Below are 14236 nucleotides of genomic sequence, written 5' to 3'. Positions count from 1 at the left end.
CAAAAGAAGCCTATTTATTTTTCCATATAAATTAATTCAAAACATTCTGAGTGTTTACTTATGACAACCCTATTGAAGATAAAAGAACGACACGCGCATAGTTCCTACGCTACGCGACGCGTGCCTAATAAAGTGACAGCTGTCACAAGATTTTAATTATGCAGTTTAGGACTGTATCTGATTTCGTTCTGTAAAAATTATGGCACCAGTTTACCTAAAAGCTATTAGGTTTTCGGTTTCACAGATTAATAGAAAAGTCCTATTATAGTATAAAGGATTACGTAAACGATAAAAAAGCTTGGGTGTAAACAATTGCTCTAACCAGGTTGCTTCTTAAATATTTTCTAATGACAATTGGAGATGGTGATAACAAAAAGAACACCCGGCTAAGTTTGTTGTGGGCTTCTTCTTAGACCAGGGCGCGATTGGAACCCTCGTGGCTTTAGTTTTAAGTTTACGATTGTAGTTATCGCCATCACTACTCACTGATATGTACACATTTTGTATATAATAACGCATCAAAAGTGCCATCTATGTGCCTATTTGAATAAAGAAATATTTGATTTGACTTAATCTCAGGGACAGTACATAATGTACATCTAAAGCATATGAAGTATTAAATTGGTTTTCAATTACACGTTGTATACGGCCGAAGCCTCCCACAGAAAATTCAGAAATTATAAATCGCTCTCAGCGGTCGTCAAAACCTCGACGTGAATAGCACCTCACCTGACCCCCAAGACACGGGATATCCTAGTTGGGGTCCAGGGAAAAAAAATCCTGTGCAATTTATTTACACACGGCGGAAGTGTAACTTCTGAAAAGTAGCCTACGAGAGATTGAGGTGGATGTAGAGTATCAGAACTATTAGGATAAATGTAAGGTTTATTATTTAGTTTCCATGGTAACTAGAATAGTTAAACAAATGTATAATGGTTTCTATCTCACTCTGTCCTATACATTTATGTGTTTGTTTCTTTATCTAGATACTAGCTGTTGCCCGCGACTTCGTCTGCGTTTGTTTTTCGAAAGACGTGTGGCATTCAATTTAGGTGTAATTCTACTGAAATTTTTAAGTTGTGTATTCTTATATAAAAATGTAAGTAAGTAATTATTTAATCGGTTATCATTTGACTGCGTTATGGTGTAAAATCGTCGAACACTTTCGTCCCCTCTCCCAAAAGAACTGAGCTTGATTTCGGGATAAAAAGTATCCTATATTACTTCTAATACCTTGAGAAATATGTGTACAAAGTTTCATGATGTTCGGTTTAATAGTTTTTGCGTGAAAGCGTAACAAACAAACTTACATTCACATTTATAATATTAGTAGGGATAGGGATAGGGATGGGGATGGTAGGGATTGTTCGGTTTCCTTGGTAACTTAAATAGGAAAAAAACAGATTAAATAGTATGTATATTTCTGTCTCATTCTTTGCCGGCTTCATCCTACACATTTTTGTATTTGTGTCTCTTACTTGTCGTTTTTTCCGTTTGAAATCACAACGATTCTGAAGTAGTTTCACTTCAAAAAATTGTACTTAAAATAAAAACTAATACTATTATTATTATATCTGGTGTCAAAAACTCATTTGATCAAATTCATGATGAATTTATCAATGTCAAATAAGTAATTTCCAATACCTATGTTTTTTTTATATTTATATACTACGACAACCAACACACACCGCCATCTAGCCCCAAAGTAAGCGTAGCTTGTGTTATGGGTACTAAGACGAATGATGAATATTTTTATGAATCCCTATCCCTACTAATATTATAAATGTTAATGTAAGTTTGTTTGTTACGCTTCCACGCTAAAACTACTTAACCGATCCTCATGAAACTTTGTACACATATTCTTGGAAGTATTAGAAGTAATATAGGATATTTTTTATTCCGACGTTAAGAGATAGAGGACAGAACTCCTCAGCGGTCAGCAGCAAACCCCTCATTTAAGGCTTAGCGATACTGAATGCATAATTGCTGCCTTATTAATGAAGACTTTGTGCTAGGACTAATTAAAAAAATTTAAAAATGTTCTTCGTTAACCTTTAGCATATGAATCAACTAACAATGCGATTTCGATTCTTCCTTTAACGATTACTAGTCTTTGTAAGTGATAGGAGGATCTAAGACTGATCAGACAGTTCTTTTAAGATATATTTACTATGTGTATTGAAAAATTACTTTTTAAATACTACACCAGTTTTTTTATAACAATTGATATTCTTAATATTTTTAGAACTGCAACTCACTAAAATAAATTCAAACGCAGACGAAATCGCGGGCAACAGCTAGTAATATAAAAAAAATACTTAGAATATACGTAAATATAAACACCCAGACACTGACAAACATTCATGCTCATCACACAAACATTTTCCAGTTGTGGGAATCGAGCCCACGGCCCTGGGCTCAGGAAGCAGGGTCGCTGCAAACTGCGCCAATCGGCCGTCAGAAATAGAACATGGGGAAAACGGAAAAACATGGCGTATACTACAAAAGAGTTTGAATACGTCTGCACCCAGTTTATATAAAAGCAGGGGCTATGAACTACTTTGCTCTTTGATATGGATTAATGTCTTATGCCGCCGTATATTTATAACTCGCGGTTGCCTATATCTTCGTACGCCATGTACCTACTACTATTTTTAATACGTTAAAATGTTACAAATTTTTACCACATTGGGATTTGTTTTAGATCGCTTTTACTGAAAACTAACATCATCATTTTTTTTGACGTGACAACGTCTTGTAATTGGATGGAACCGGCTGCACGCACGAAAAAACATGACGTATGCGGCGTTACCTCGCTCGGAGGCGTTCCATTCAAGGCTTAAAGTGCAAGCGAGAGCGCGGAACGAGCAACAAAGAGGCACAGTCGGCCTCCGCGCTCGACATCTGTCTCTCTCATACTTGAGTGAGCGATGCGTCCGCGCGGACAGCTTCTATACAATAATACAATTTACAGGATTTCGGCAAGGATGAAGTGCAGTGAAAAGTGAATGTGGAGTCAATGTGAAGTCAATTGTAACAAACAAATAAAATTAAAATTTTCTTTTGAAAAATGCAACCATTCCATCAGTATTTTCTTACGACGTTGTCACGTTCAACTATAGTCAGTAAGCCGACTTTACAGACAACCAATTTTTTTTTTTATCATCATCATCGTCATCATCATATCGGCGCATTACTGGCCCACTGCAGGGCACGGGCCTCCTCCCACAATGAGAAGCGGTTAAGGCCGTAGTCCACCACGCTGGCCCAGTGCGGATTAGTGGACTCCACACACCTTTGAGAACATTATGAAGACCTCTCAGGCATTCAGGTTTACTTGCGATGTTTTCCTTTACCGTCTATGCAAGTGATATTTTTAATTAAAACGCACATAACTTTCGAGGTGCTGGGATTCGAACTCAGCCCCCCAAAAGTGAAGTCGAGGCCCTATCCACTGCGCTATCACCGTTTCCCTAAAAGTATAGGTTAGGTTTCATAAAAATTATGTCTATATATATCCGAAATATATAGACATATTTTTTTTGAAACCTAAACTTAAAAAAAAACACTTTATACAACCACCAAAACCCGTGTTTAAACTTAAGCAAGGGATTCTAACCCCCTAAAATTAACCTACTTCTAATGGAATATTAAATCCATTAATCAGTATCTAAGCATCGTACCGGAACGCTGAATCGCTTAGCGGTACAATTTTGTCGGTGGGTTAGTTTACTCGGTGAAGCCTACCTCTTGAAAATTCGTAAATTATAAATTCCTCAACACCTCTGCAGCTTTAGTTTTTAAGTTAACGAATTTAGTTATCGCCATCAACTCACTTCTATGTCATATTTTACATGTAATGTAGGCATCAAAAGTGCCATCTATGTGCCTTTTTGAATAAAGAAATATTTGACTTTGACTATGACTTTGACTTTGCCGTGGATCGAAAAAGAACTGTAAGTTGTGAAGCTACAATACGGGTGTCCGAGAAGCTAAAATTTTAATTATTAAAACTCTATATTTTTGTACTTCTGGGGTCGCTCGTATGTATTATTACGCGCATCAAATTGGTTTAAAATTAAAGCGGTCATTTTTATAGGGACAACGAGACATGTGTTAATAACACACTGACCTAGTTTCCCGTCGAAAGTACCAGAATAACATAATTGAAGAAGAGTTATACTTTTCTCGGGTACAAATTAAAAAGTTCGTGACCGTCCAGGTGGTAATAATATTGGAACAAAAAGCCCAGCTGCTTCTTAAGAGTGGCTTCTTCATAAACATAAAGCCGCATTTAGGCAGCCACTTTACACCTAAATAACGAATTACCTACTATTAAAATACCAGTATCGATTTACTACCAACATATAAATCCTCTTTTTAAGGGCAACTAACGTGACCTATGGCATAACACGAAAGGCTTTTGCCTATAATATGATTAAAAAATAACTTACGCACGCGCTTGCAAGCAATACTCAACTTTAATAGCAAGTAATAAACTACAATTTGCCTTGGTCCATCGACAAAGATGTTACTGTTTGTTAGGTTGGTAGAACTTATTTTTTTAATCGGTCATTTTAAATGGTGGACTGTGCGTGTGCCCTTTTGATGTTAATTTAAAAAACAAACGAATTTCTGTCAAGTTTCGGTAAGTTAGTGCGTGCGCTTACTGATGAGTGATTACTAAATTATCTTATAATAGATATATCAAAAAATTAAGCTTGATTTGCTATACTCCGCGAAAAGCATCTCCTGAGGATGCTCCGATTTAGGAGCGAAACGTGCGTACGGGGCTCATTACTAAAGGTCTGTTTGGTGTGGAGTATAAGGATTGAAGAAATTATAAATTACACCATACAGATTCTCTTGCTTTTCGCGGAGTATAGCAAATTAAGCATAACTTTCATAATATATCACGGAATTCCGCAAAGTAACGCCTGCTTCTTTCCAATCTTTCATAGACATCATTATTATTATCAGCCCAGTCCGGAACTACTACAGGGCACAGGTCTACTCCCAGGGGTCCCAGGGTTCAGGGCATGCGTTGCGGATCTTGCCTTGGCGGAGACATCACTGATGTGGGCCTTCATGGTGAGACCAAGGTCTATTGTGAGAACGAGTTATTTGATGGTGGGGAACCAGGCGATCTTCGTCCCGTCGAGCTCAAGTTGCGGCGGCATGGATTGAGGGCAACCCAGGTAAAAAGCTTGGGTTTTTCCGACGCTAACTGAGAGGCGCCGCTCGTTTAGCCACTCCGGTAAGGCGTCCAACGTTTTCTGCAGTCTGTGTCGTCAGCATACACTGCTTGAAGGGATATCGTCCGTGTATAGCGCGTAGAGAGCTGGTGAGCGGCAGCTTCCGTGCGGAACCCCTGCCTTCATTGGACGTTCCTAGGAAAGCGTTCGGTCAGCCTTACCTAGAAGGTCCTGTTTGCTTGGAAGGATTTTACAACGCGGTCGATCCCCTTTGGTGTCGTCGTCAGTGCACATTTGTAGAGGAGGATCGAAGGCACACACGATAGAAGGCCTTCTTCATGTCGAGGAATGCCGCCACGACTTCCTCCCTGTTTATCGTGGCGTTGGTCATGATGTTCAGCACCCTGGTCAGCTACTGGGTGGTGTTGTGTTCGGACCGGAAGCCAAACTGTTCGTGCCGTGGAGTCAAGTGGGGAAGCATCCTCCGCAGCAATAGAACCTCAAAGATCTTGAACAGTGTTGGGAGAAGGCTAATGGGTTTATAACTCTCCGGTCTAAGAATATTCTTCCCCTGCTTGGGTAGCATCACCACCACGCTGCATTACCAAACCGAGGGGAAGTGCCCCGTGCGCATAATGTCGTTGAACAGGCGGGCCAGTACGGCTACTGTGGGCCGTGGTACTTAGCGCACTGTTCGGGTTTGAGTCGCCGTTTACCATTCCTGGGGAGAAGACGATGGGCTCCTCGTCTGGTACAGGGTAGAAGTAATCCCGGGTGTAGGATGAGTTCGTTGTGGGTTTGGTCTTTAATTGGGAAGGGCTGGAACAGCGACTCGAGGTGAGTCGCGAGGATCTCGACTCTGTCCTCGGTCCTATAACATAGTGTTCCATCCTCGTGCAATAGAGGCCTCACTGGGGCCGGACACTTGGTAAATTGTCTTACAGTCACAGTCGGTAAAGGGAGGTGGTGTTGTTGTCCGCGTCCTCGATTCTGTTGTCCTTGCTACGAGTGAGCTATGAGTCCAGAGCCCAATTCTCTGGACGAGACGGTTCAGTTGGGACTTTAGGGATGGCCAGCGCGTGTCTTGCCATTGGCTCTCAGCTTCCTCTTCATCTCGATGAGCAGCCTATGGTGGTAAGGGAGAGGAAACTTTTGGCCTAAGATTGGGTCGGTCGAGGTGGCATGGTCTAGAGCTGCGGCTTCTTCTTCTTCTGTTCCTAGGCCTTTTCCGCACTTGGTTGGTATAGAACCGTCCGTTGTACGTATGGCCTGCGGCTATGATGGACGTCAGATCTCCGGCGTGAGACTCGATATCTTCTGGAGTCGTCCACCAGCACAAGACCCATTGTGCTGGTGGATTCGCGGAATTTCTGCTCAGTGGCGAGTGGCGTGGGTGCCGGCGTCATAGGTGGCTAGTACCAGGAGGTAATCAGAGCCTAGTTCGTCGACCAGGACCTCCAAAGCCAGTAGGTTCACAAGGCCCTTGGAGACTACCAAGTTGATCACGTCCGTCGGATATGACTTTAAGTAGGGGTAGTGCATGGGCGACTGCGGGCCCGTCACATCGTAGTTGCGTGTCAAGTTTTGCTGGCGTGCATGCGGGATGTTTGGTGTTCCAGTACCCGGCCAAAATGGTCGGGCACTGGGAGTCAAGCAGAGAGTGGACCCCTCGGTCGAGAGTGCTTGAGGGAGGACGGTACATGGCAAACACGCGGTGTTCCGGCGATTAGAAGTTCGACGCCCAGCGCCTGCAGCGACTGCAACTGGAGAGCAGGTATGGGTTGGTGGACGATCCTCCACCGTACGAGGACCACAAGACTCTCTTGGGGACGAGGCATGGTGACTGATGGTCCAGGCGGTATTTAAAATACCCCGGGAATTTCATCTTGGTGGACGGCGTCAGGTGGGTTTCGTTGAGCAGCGCGACGTCGATGTCCTGTTCACTTAATAGTAACCGAACGGGGCTGGCCTTTTTTGTGAGGCCGTGGGCATCTATATATCTTGTAATGAGGCCCGCTTCAGCGTATGCACTTCGACCCTCCAGGATCTTTTGTGCTCGCCCCGTCCTTGTATCCCCCCTCACCCTAAATAGCTTCAAAAATCCACTCTAAGAGTTTGATTGAAGCTTTTAGGTTGGAGGCACAGTAAGCCTCTGGTTATGGATAGGCCACTCCCAAGAGGTCCAACCGCTTTCTAGCCAGTCCGTCGCATTCACAAAGCAAATTTTCCATGGACTCAACGTCCTCGTTGCAGGCCCTACATGTAGGGTCATGGAGGCCGTAGGCATTCCAGTACATGGTCCTCAGAGAGTTAGCCATTAAGCTGGAGTAGTTGGCTCATCCCTCTGAGAACCACGTCAGTGGGTCTTCACCGGCGCACAGTGCGTGTAGTACCTCCGTGAAAATCGGGATCACCGTCTCGATTACTTGGAGGCGATCGCCGTCGGGTCTGGAAAGGGGCACAAAATTAAATGAATTTTGAATTTTGAATTTGACTTGCACTTAGCTGGTTTTAATATTCTCCACTCATTAGTTAAACGGAAGATATTCAACGGGTAGTAACAACAAGAATACACCAAATTCTCTAGTGCACGTCTAGCTTTATAATTTGTAAAGCATTAATTTCATAGGTTGTAACTAATGTTATTTTGGACAGTTTAATTTTTTTTTGTAGGTATAACATTTGATTTATAAAGTTCTAGTGTTACCCGCGACTTCGTCTGCGTTTGATTTTGTTTTCTGATGTGTAGTAAATTTAGTTGTAGTTCTAAAAAAAATTAAAGTATTCAGTATCGCTAAGCCTTAAATGAGGGGTTTGCTGCTGTCCGCTGAGGAGTTCTGTCCTCTATCTCCAACCACAGTTTGGGCAAAATTAAACACATATTATAACCTCTACAGTACAAAAATAATAATTTAAATCGGTTATAATTTGTCGGAGTTATGGTGTAAAATCGTCAACCACTCATCCCCTCTCCCAAAGGAACTGAGCTTAATGTCGGTATATAAAGTATCCTATATTACTTTCAACACTTACAAGAATATGTGTACAAAGTTTCATGAGGATCGGTTAAGTAGTTTTTGCGTGAAAGCGCAACAAACAAACTTTCATTGAGTAACAAAAAATATGACATTCAAAAAAAACAAAATGATCCGCGGTACGAAGTTCGCTGGGACAGCTAGTTTAAAATAAAAATATTTTGATAGTAGTAAGGCTTTTTGTGACACATCTAGTCCGGGAAAGTACTACCGCAATGTTTATTTTTCCCGCCAAGCAGCATTGTTGAGAAACGGAGAAATATTAACCAATAGGATTGCACCAAATCTCTGCTGCTCTTAAGTGAACCAGCCACAGTACGCAACTGCGCTCCGCATTAGTTCGTTTCTCGGCTCCGCTGCCTCGCTCCGCTCCGGTGGACTGGCAGCCTAAAGGTGGGGTCCCACGGCCCGTGTTATCACAGGCCAGGCCGGACCGTGCGACGCCTGTGGATACCTGTGCGGCTGATTACGTTTCACGCCGTGCCGTTCCCAAGGCGTGTGTAAGCCTGTACCGGCCTGTCGTTACTGTCCGTCTTTTTTCCTTTTTAACTCCGTGATACCTATAGTTCCTTTTTTTAAATTAGTTTTTATCCGCAACGATGCATCATGGACATCGTTCTTGTTTTTACGTTGTGGAGACGAGCTATTCCAAAGCGCTGGTTCGTTTTCGTAGAGAGTTAAAAACTCGAATATTAAATCGTTTGTCCAGTCCATGATGTGCGTGTACGCGCATGCGCCGCTGCAGGTAAAATGAATGAGTTAGTTAACCGACGCAGACGCGCCCGCACAGGCCACGGCAGGCACCTTTGAACTTACCGACTCCCGACGGATCGGACGGGCGACTACAGGCTTCATCGGGCGCGACGGTTCCTATGGCCTGTCGGTCTGGCCTGGTGCAATCTGGCCTGTCATAACACGGGCCGTGGGACCCTACCTTTAGGTTGACGACACATGGCGACACGTTGCAGGACGTGCTCCTTGCATGCCCTGCAAAGTATTGCTTTATAGTCGATGGTTTTCCGCTAACCATGATGTATGCCATCTGCTTGGCGCGGGGTTAAAAGCCTCTAATGCCGCAAAACATATAAATCCTTTTCCCAGGGTTAACAAACCTTTTTTGTGACAACTGCCACAGATTATAATCAGGCCTAATAAAACTAAATCATCAAGATCATACGTAAATAATTAAGCATGTAATCATTTATTATATTTAAATGTAAACTAACAACGTAGTTTGCGTGCTGTTTATAATAATAATATGTTGAAAAAGTTAGTTTGGGCAGACCTGGGGTCAATCACCCTGTTTTCTCTTAATCACTGACAGACCAAGCGGTGATATCGGAGTGGGTATCGACTTCACTTTTGTGGGGCCGAGTTAGAATCCCAGCACGCACTTCTCTGTTCGTAGTTATGTGCGTTTTATATTATTAAAATATCACTGGCTGGCCGGTGAAGGAAAACATCGTGAGGAAACCTGCATGCCTGAGAGTTCTACATAATGTTCTCAAAGGTGTGTGGAGTCCACTAATCCGCACTGGGCCAGCGTAGTGGACTACGGCCTTAACCCCTTCTCATTGTGGGAGGAGACCCGTGCCCTGTAGTGGGCCGGCAATGGGTTGATATGGTGATGAATTGACAGACCAAGCTGATGACTCATCTGTTTTTTTACATATCCCATGGGAAACGTTTAGTTTGTTGGGTCATTTGGATTCGTTGCTTGGTTACGGCGTGAAGGAAAAACAAACAAAAAAAAAACATGTGTGTACATGCGTTAGAAGTTATACTTCTTTGGCGTAACAAGATAAAAATCCTTTCAAATAAATAATAGTTTAAAAGAAACTAAAAAACACGCTTTTTATAGAAAACCGAACCAAAAAAATAGAAAATAAATTATAATAAATTTAAATTAAGAATAGTGTTAAAAATTTCAATAAATATAAATTAATAAAAGCGTGAATAAAAAAAATAAATATTATTAATTTATATTTATTGAAATTTGGAACACTATTCTTAATTTAAATTCATTTTCTATTTTTTTAATTCGGTTTTCTATACAAAGCGTGTTTTTTTAGTAACGCGCCAAAAGAATTATAACTTAACAAGACAAAATCTCCCACGGCTGGCCATAGCCCACAAACCTCAATTCTCATAGGAGAGACGGTTTAAGAGCATAGTCCCACCACGCTGCTCCGATGCGGGTTGGTGGGCATTAAAAAACACGTTGCTTAATTCTCTCTGCAGTAATGATTCACCGGAAAATTTTAAATTGAAACTACCCAATCTAACGAAAATCAGTCATTTAGGGCGAGTGCGGTTCCATAATTTAAACAACTATGTATATAATAAAATATTTTATTTGTGTTGTCTGTTACACGTAGGTAATTTCTTATGCAATCAACTCCGAAATGGACTTATGGATGCAGGCGTTATTTTCTATGAAAATTTAGCTTCATTTGCTGTAATCCGCAAAAAGCAGGAGAATCTGTATGTAGTTTATAATTTCTTCAATCTTTAGTATCATCACTTACCATCAGGTGAGATTGCAGGCAAGGGCTAACTTGTAGTAGAATAAAAAAAATCGGGGTCGCCATTTCAGAACTTTGGAACCCCAACGTCCATTGGTTCTACGTCAATTATTAATTACTATAAAACAAATAAAAGCATCAAAAGTCGTGTGCATTAACTAAGTAAGTAATGTTACATCAAAGAAAACCAATATAAACTAACTATACATGTAATTTACAGATTATGATTTTTTTGCCGCGTCATTAGAATTCAATTAAGGCATAACCGATAATGACTGTATAACGTTCCGTCGAAATGTAAATTTATATTAGTGAAACGGTGATAGCCCAGTGGGCAGGACTTCGACTTCACTTCCGGCGAGGCCGAGTTCGAATCCCAGCACGCAACTCTAACTCTTACAAGCTATGTGTGTTTTAAGCAATTAAAATATCACTTGCTTCAGCGGTGAAGGAAAACACCTTGTGGAAACCTGCATGCCTGAAAGTTCTCCATAATGTTCTCAAAGGTGTGTGGAGACCACCAATCCGCATTGGTCCAGCGTTGTGGACTACGGCCTTAACCCCTTCTCATTGTGAGGAGACCCGTAGTGGGCCTGTGGTGGGTTGACATGATGAGTACTAATTTTGTATATTAGGAAGGATATCGGTGATAAAATAGTGGTTAAGGCTAAGGGGACCGATTTCAATACAATGGGAATGCTTCAACCCCCGACGCAAACTGCGCGTGCGTACGTGTGTGTGCGTGTGTGTGTGTGTGTGTGTTGTGGCATCGTAGCTCTCGAATGGATGAACTTGTTTGATTTAAGCTCCCGTTGCCAAGAATCAAGTCGAGCTTTGCTAAACGTTTCAGTCCATTTATAGACTCCTTTATTTATAATAAAGTTACCAGTATTTGTGACATTAAACATTGTTCCGTAAAACAGGCAGAAGCAAAAATTGTTACCTGGCTTGCTACCTTAACCTATGATTCAACAGAAAAACTTTTCTTGTGTCTAGCGTAATATCATACAAAATGCAACTTTATCAATAATTAGAGTGTATTGTACGAATTGTTTAATCGACTGTAATTCGAGTAACAACATAAATTGAAGCTGTTAAATTGTAAATAGCCACGAAACAGGAATGCCTAGTGTGGGTACCATCGGTAACATGGAATCTGTAAATGTTGTTTTTGATAATAAATATTTTTTCATTTTTCATTTTTCATTTTGGTTTCTTGTTTGGAATGCAAATAATGCGTCTGGAGTGTTCTTAGATGAAAGTCTGTCCAAGATGGCTGCCGGTACAAAATGGCGGATTTTTTTACAACTCCGGTATTAGGTATAATATGACAGTTTTTGAAAAGTACTTAGTATACTATGCATCACAATGAATTTTAAATCCAAGATGGCCGCCGGTACAAAATGGCGGATTATATATTTTTCACAACTCCTTCAATATGGGTATCAAATGACAGTTCTTGAATAGTAGTAGTTTTACTATGCACTACAATCAATTTTAAATGCAAGATGGCCGCCGGTACAAAACGCAGATTTACATCTTGACTCCTTGACACCCAGCTGTAAGGTGCAAATTCCCTTTTATTCAGAAAACTTTTAAAGATTTTAAACTACGATTTTCGTGGTTAAACAAAATTTCTTAAATATAGTTCAACGGGTACGGAGCATATTCTACAAGGGGGCACCCAGTACTGGATAGAGCTACATGACCCTAAAGTTCTCTCCACCGACCGTCACTATATTCCGAGACTAGTTCGTGAAGCGATTGAAATTCGGAAGCACAAAAACTAAATCGCGAGGACGGTTTTAAATTAGCAAGTGTGTCGAATCCAGTGGTAGAATTATGCAAACCAAGAAAGCATTGTACAGCTTCTCAATTTAAAAGTGCCGTGGTCAGTATAGTATGTCGAACAGTTCGTTATATACCGAAAAAAAGAACACGAAAGCGGGTAGTCAAATCCTGCCCGTGACATCCAACTTGACATCTCGTACCAACGCAGTCCCGTCGTGACCAGGATCCATGCAACTGGGTCGAAATATCTACAAATCCCAAAATATTATCGTGGTATGTACCCGTTGAACTATATTTAAGAAATGCTGGTTTGAATGAATAAATGAATGAATGAATGAACGTATGAATGAATGAATGAATATACTTTTATTGTTGTGTTGACGTGTAGCGAATACAGGAGCACGTTTAGCACTAGATCAGGTTATAAGAGTCATCTAAGACCTCACGGCGTTCTAAGCCGGAATCCGAAACAGTCGCAGTGACCGATTACGTATAGGATTTATTGATTCAGAAAAAAACGCATGTAAAAATATAAATTTAATGATTTGCCTAATTAATACAAACATATTAGTATAAAATAAGTTATAAATAAACGTTACATTTTCATACAATACATTACTTAATATTTATGAGACATGTTAAAACAATAATTATAGCATAACTTTTGTTCCCTAACTGTGTTTGAGGTCATAACTCATATAAATATTTCTCTAAAAGTATTGAGCCCAGAAATTAAATAAAAACTGTTCAAAGTTTCGTACGCGGTGCGCCGGTGACAGCCGAAACATAAATTTGCTTGGTTTACATTTAACCTCAAAGGGGGTCACGGATTATTCGTCCGCGTATCAGTTAACCTTAAAAGATAGACATATGCTGTCGCGGACTTTTTTTTAGAACTTTTAATGGGGATCAACTTTGTCATACATGATTTTATCGAAACTTTAACCGTTTACGCAGCGCACGTAGCGGAAGCTCTTAGGAAAAATATACCCCATTTTAAACATTCTTTATTGGTCTTAGCGTGATGAATACATTGTAGTAAATACACTTTAATAATTTTTTAAATTCTTGAGTTATGAATTGTGTAACTAACACAACTTTCTTTTATATATATATATAAATATTTTAACTGTTTATTTGTGCTAATGTTGCTATGAAAATCAGGAAGAGGCTCGTCTTTATAGAGGCTGCTGATGATGTAGGCACTGTAATAGAAAAAGAAAATATTATTAACTAACTCTGTCATAGTATTCTCCATTTAGACATAAAGAGGTAATTTTATAATAGATTGAACGAATAAATGAATGAGTGAATAAAATAATGTTTGCACACAATAATATACAGTTAAATTGAAAATATCGTGAGGAAACCGGCATGCCTATAATAATATATAGCGATAAGGCCGCCTTTTGTATACTTCTTCTGTCTGTGTTTTCTTTTATTCTTCTTCTGTATTTTTATTTGTGTGCAAATAAAGAGTATAAATAAATAAAATGCCTGCGAGTTCATAATGTTCTCATAGGTGTCCAACAATCCGCACTAGGCCAGCGTGGTGGACTAAGGTTTTAGCCCCTCCTCAATGTGGGAGGAGACCCATGCCCTGTAGTTGGCCGGTAATATGTGGATATGATATGGATATGCATAGAGGGTATGCACAGGGTATGCAGATGATATAAAATGAAGAAAGTCT

The 14236-nt window shown here is 40.5% G+C and overlaps 1 protein-coding gene across 1 annotated transcript in view; it reads right to left on the bottom strand.

Moving 5' to 3' along the window:
• Positions 1-13671: 13671 nt before the first annotated feature.
• LOC120635538 (multiple epidermal growth factor-like domains protein 6) overlaps positions 13672-14236 on the bottom strand; it is a 38533-nt gene continuing 37968 nt past the window's right edge. Inside the window, exon 14 of the mRNA XM_039906556.1 lies at positions 13672-13751. Coding sequence (XP_039762490.1) covers positions 13672-13751 — 80 coding nt within the window. The remainder of the gene's footprint in view (positions 13752-14236) is intronic.

The sequence above is a fragment of the Pararge aegeria genome, chromosome 27, assembly GCF_905163445.1.
Source record: "Pararge aegeria chromosome 27, ilParAegt1.1, whole genome shotgun sequence".
Lineage (NCBI taxonomy): Eukaryota > Metazoa > Arthropoda > Insecta > Lepidoptera > Nymphalidae > Pararge > Pararge aegeria.
The sequence above is the reverse complement of the archived record's forward strand: the minus strand, read 5'-3'. Positions and strand labels throughout refer to the sequence as shown.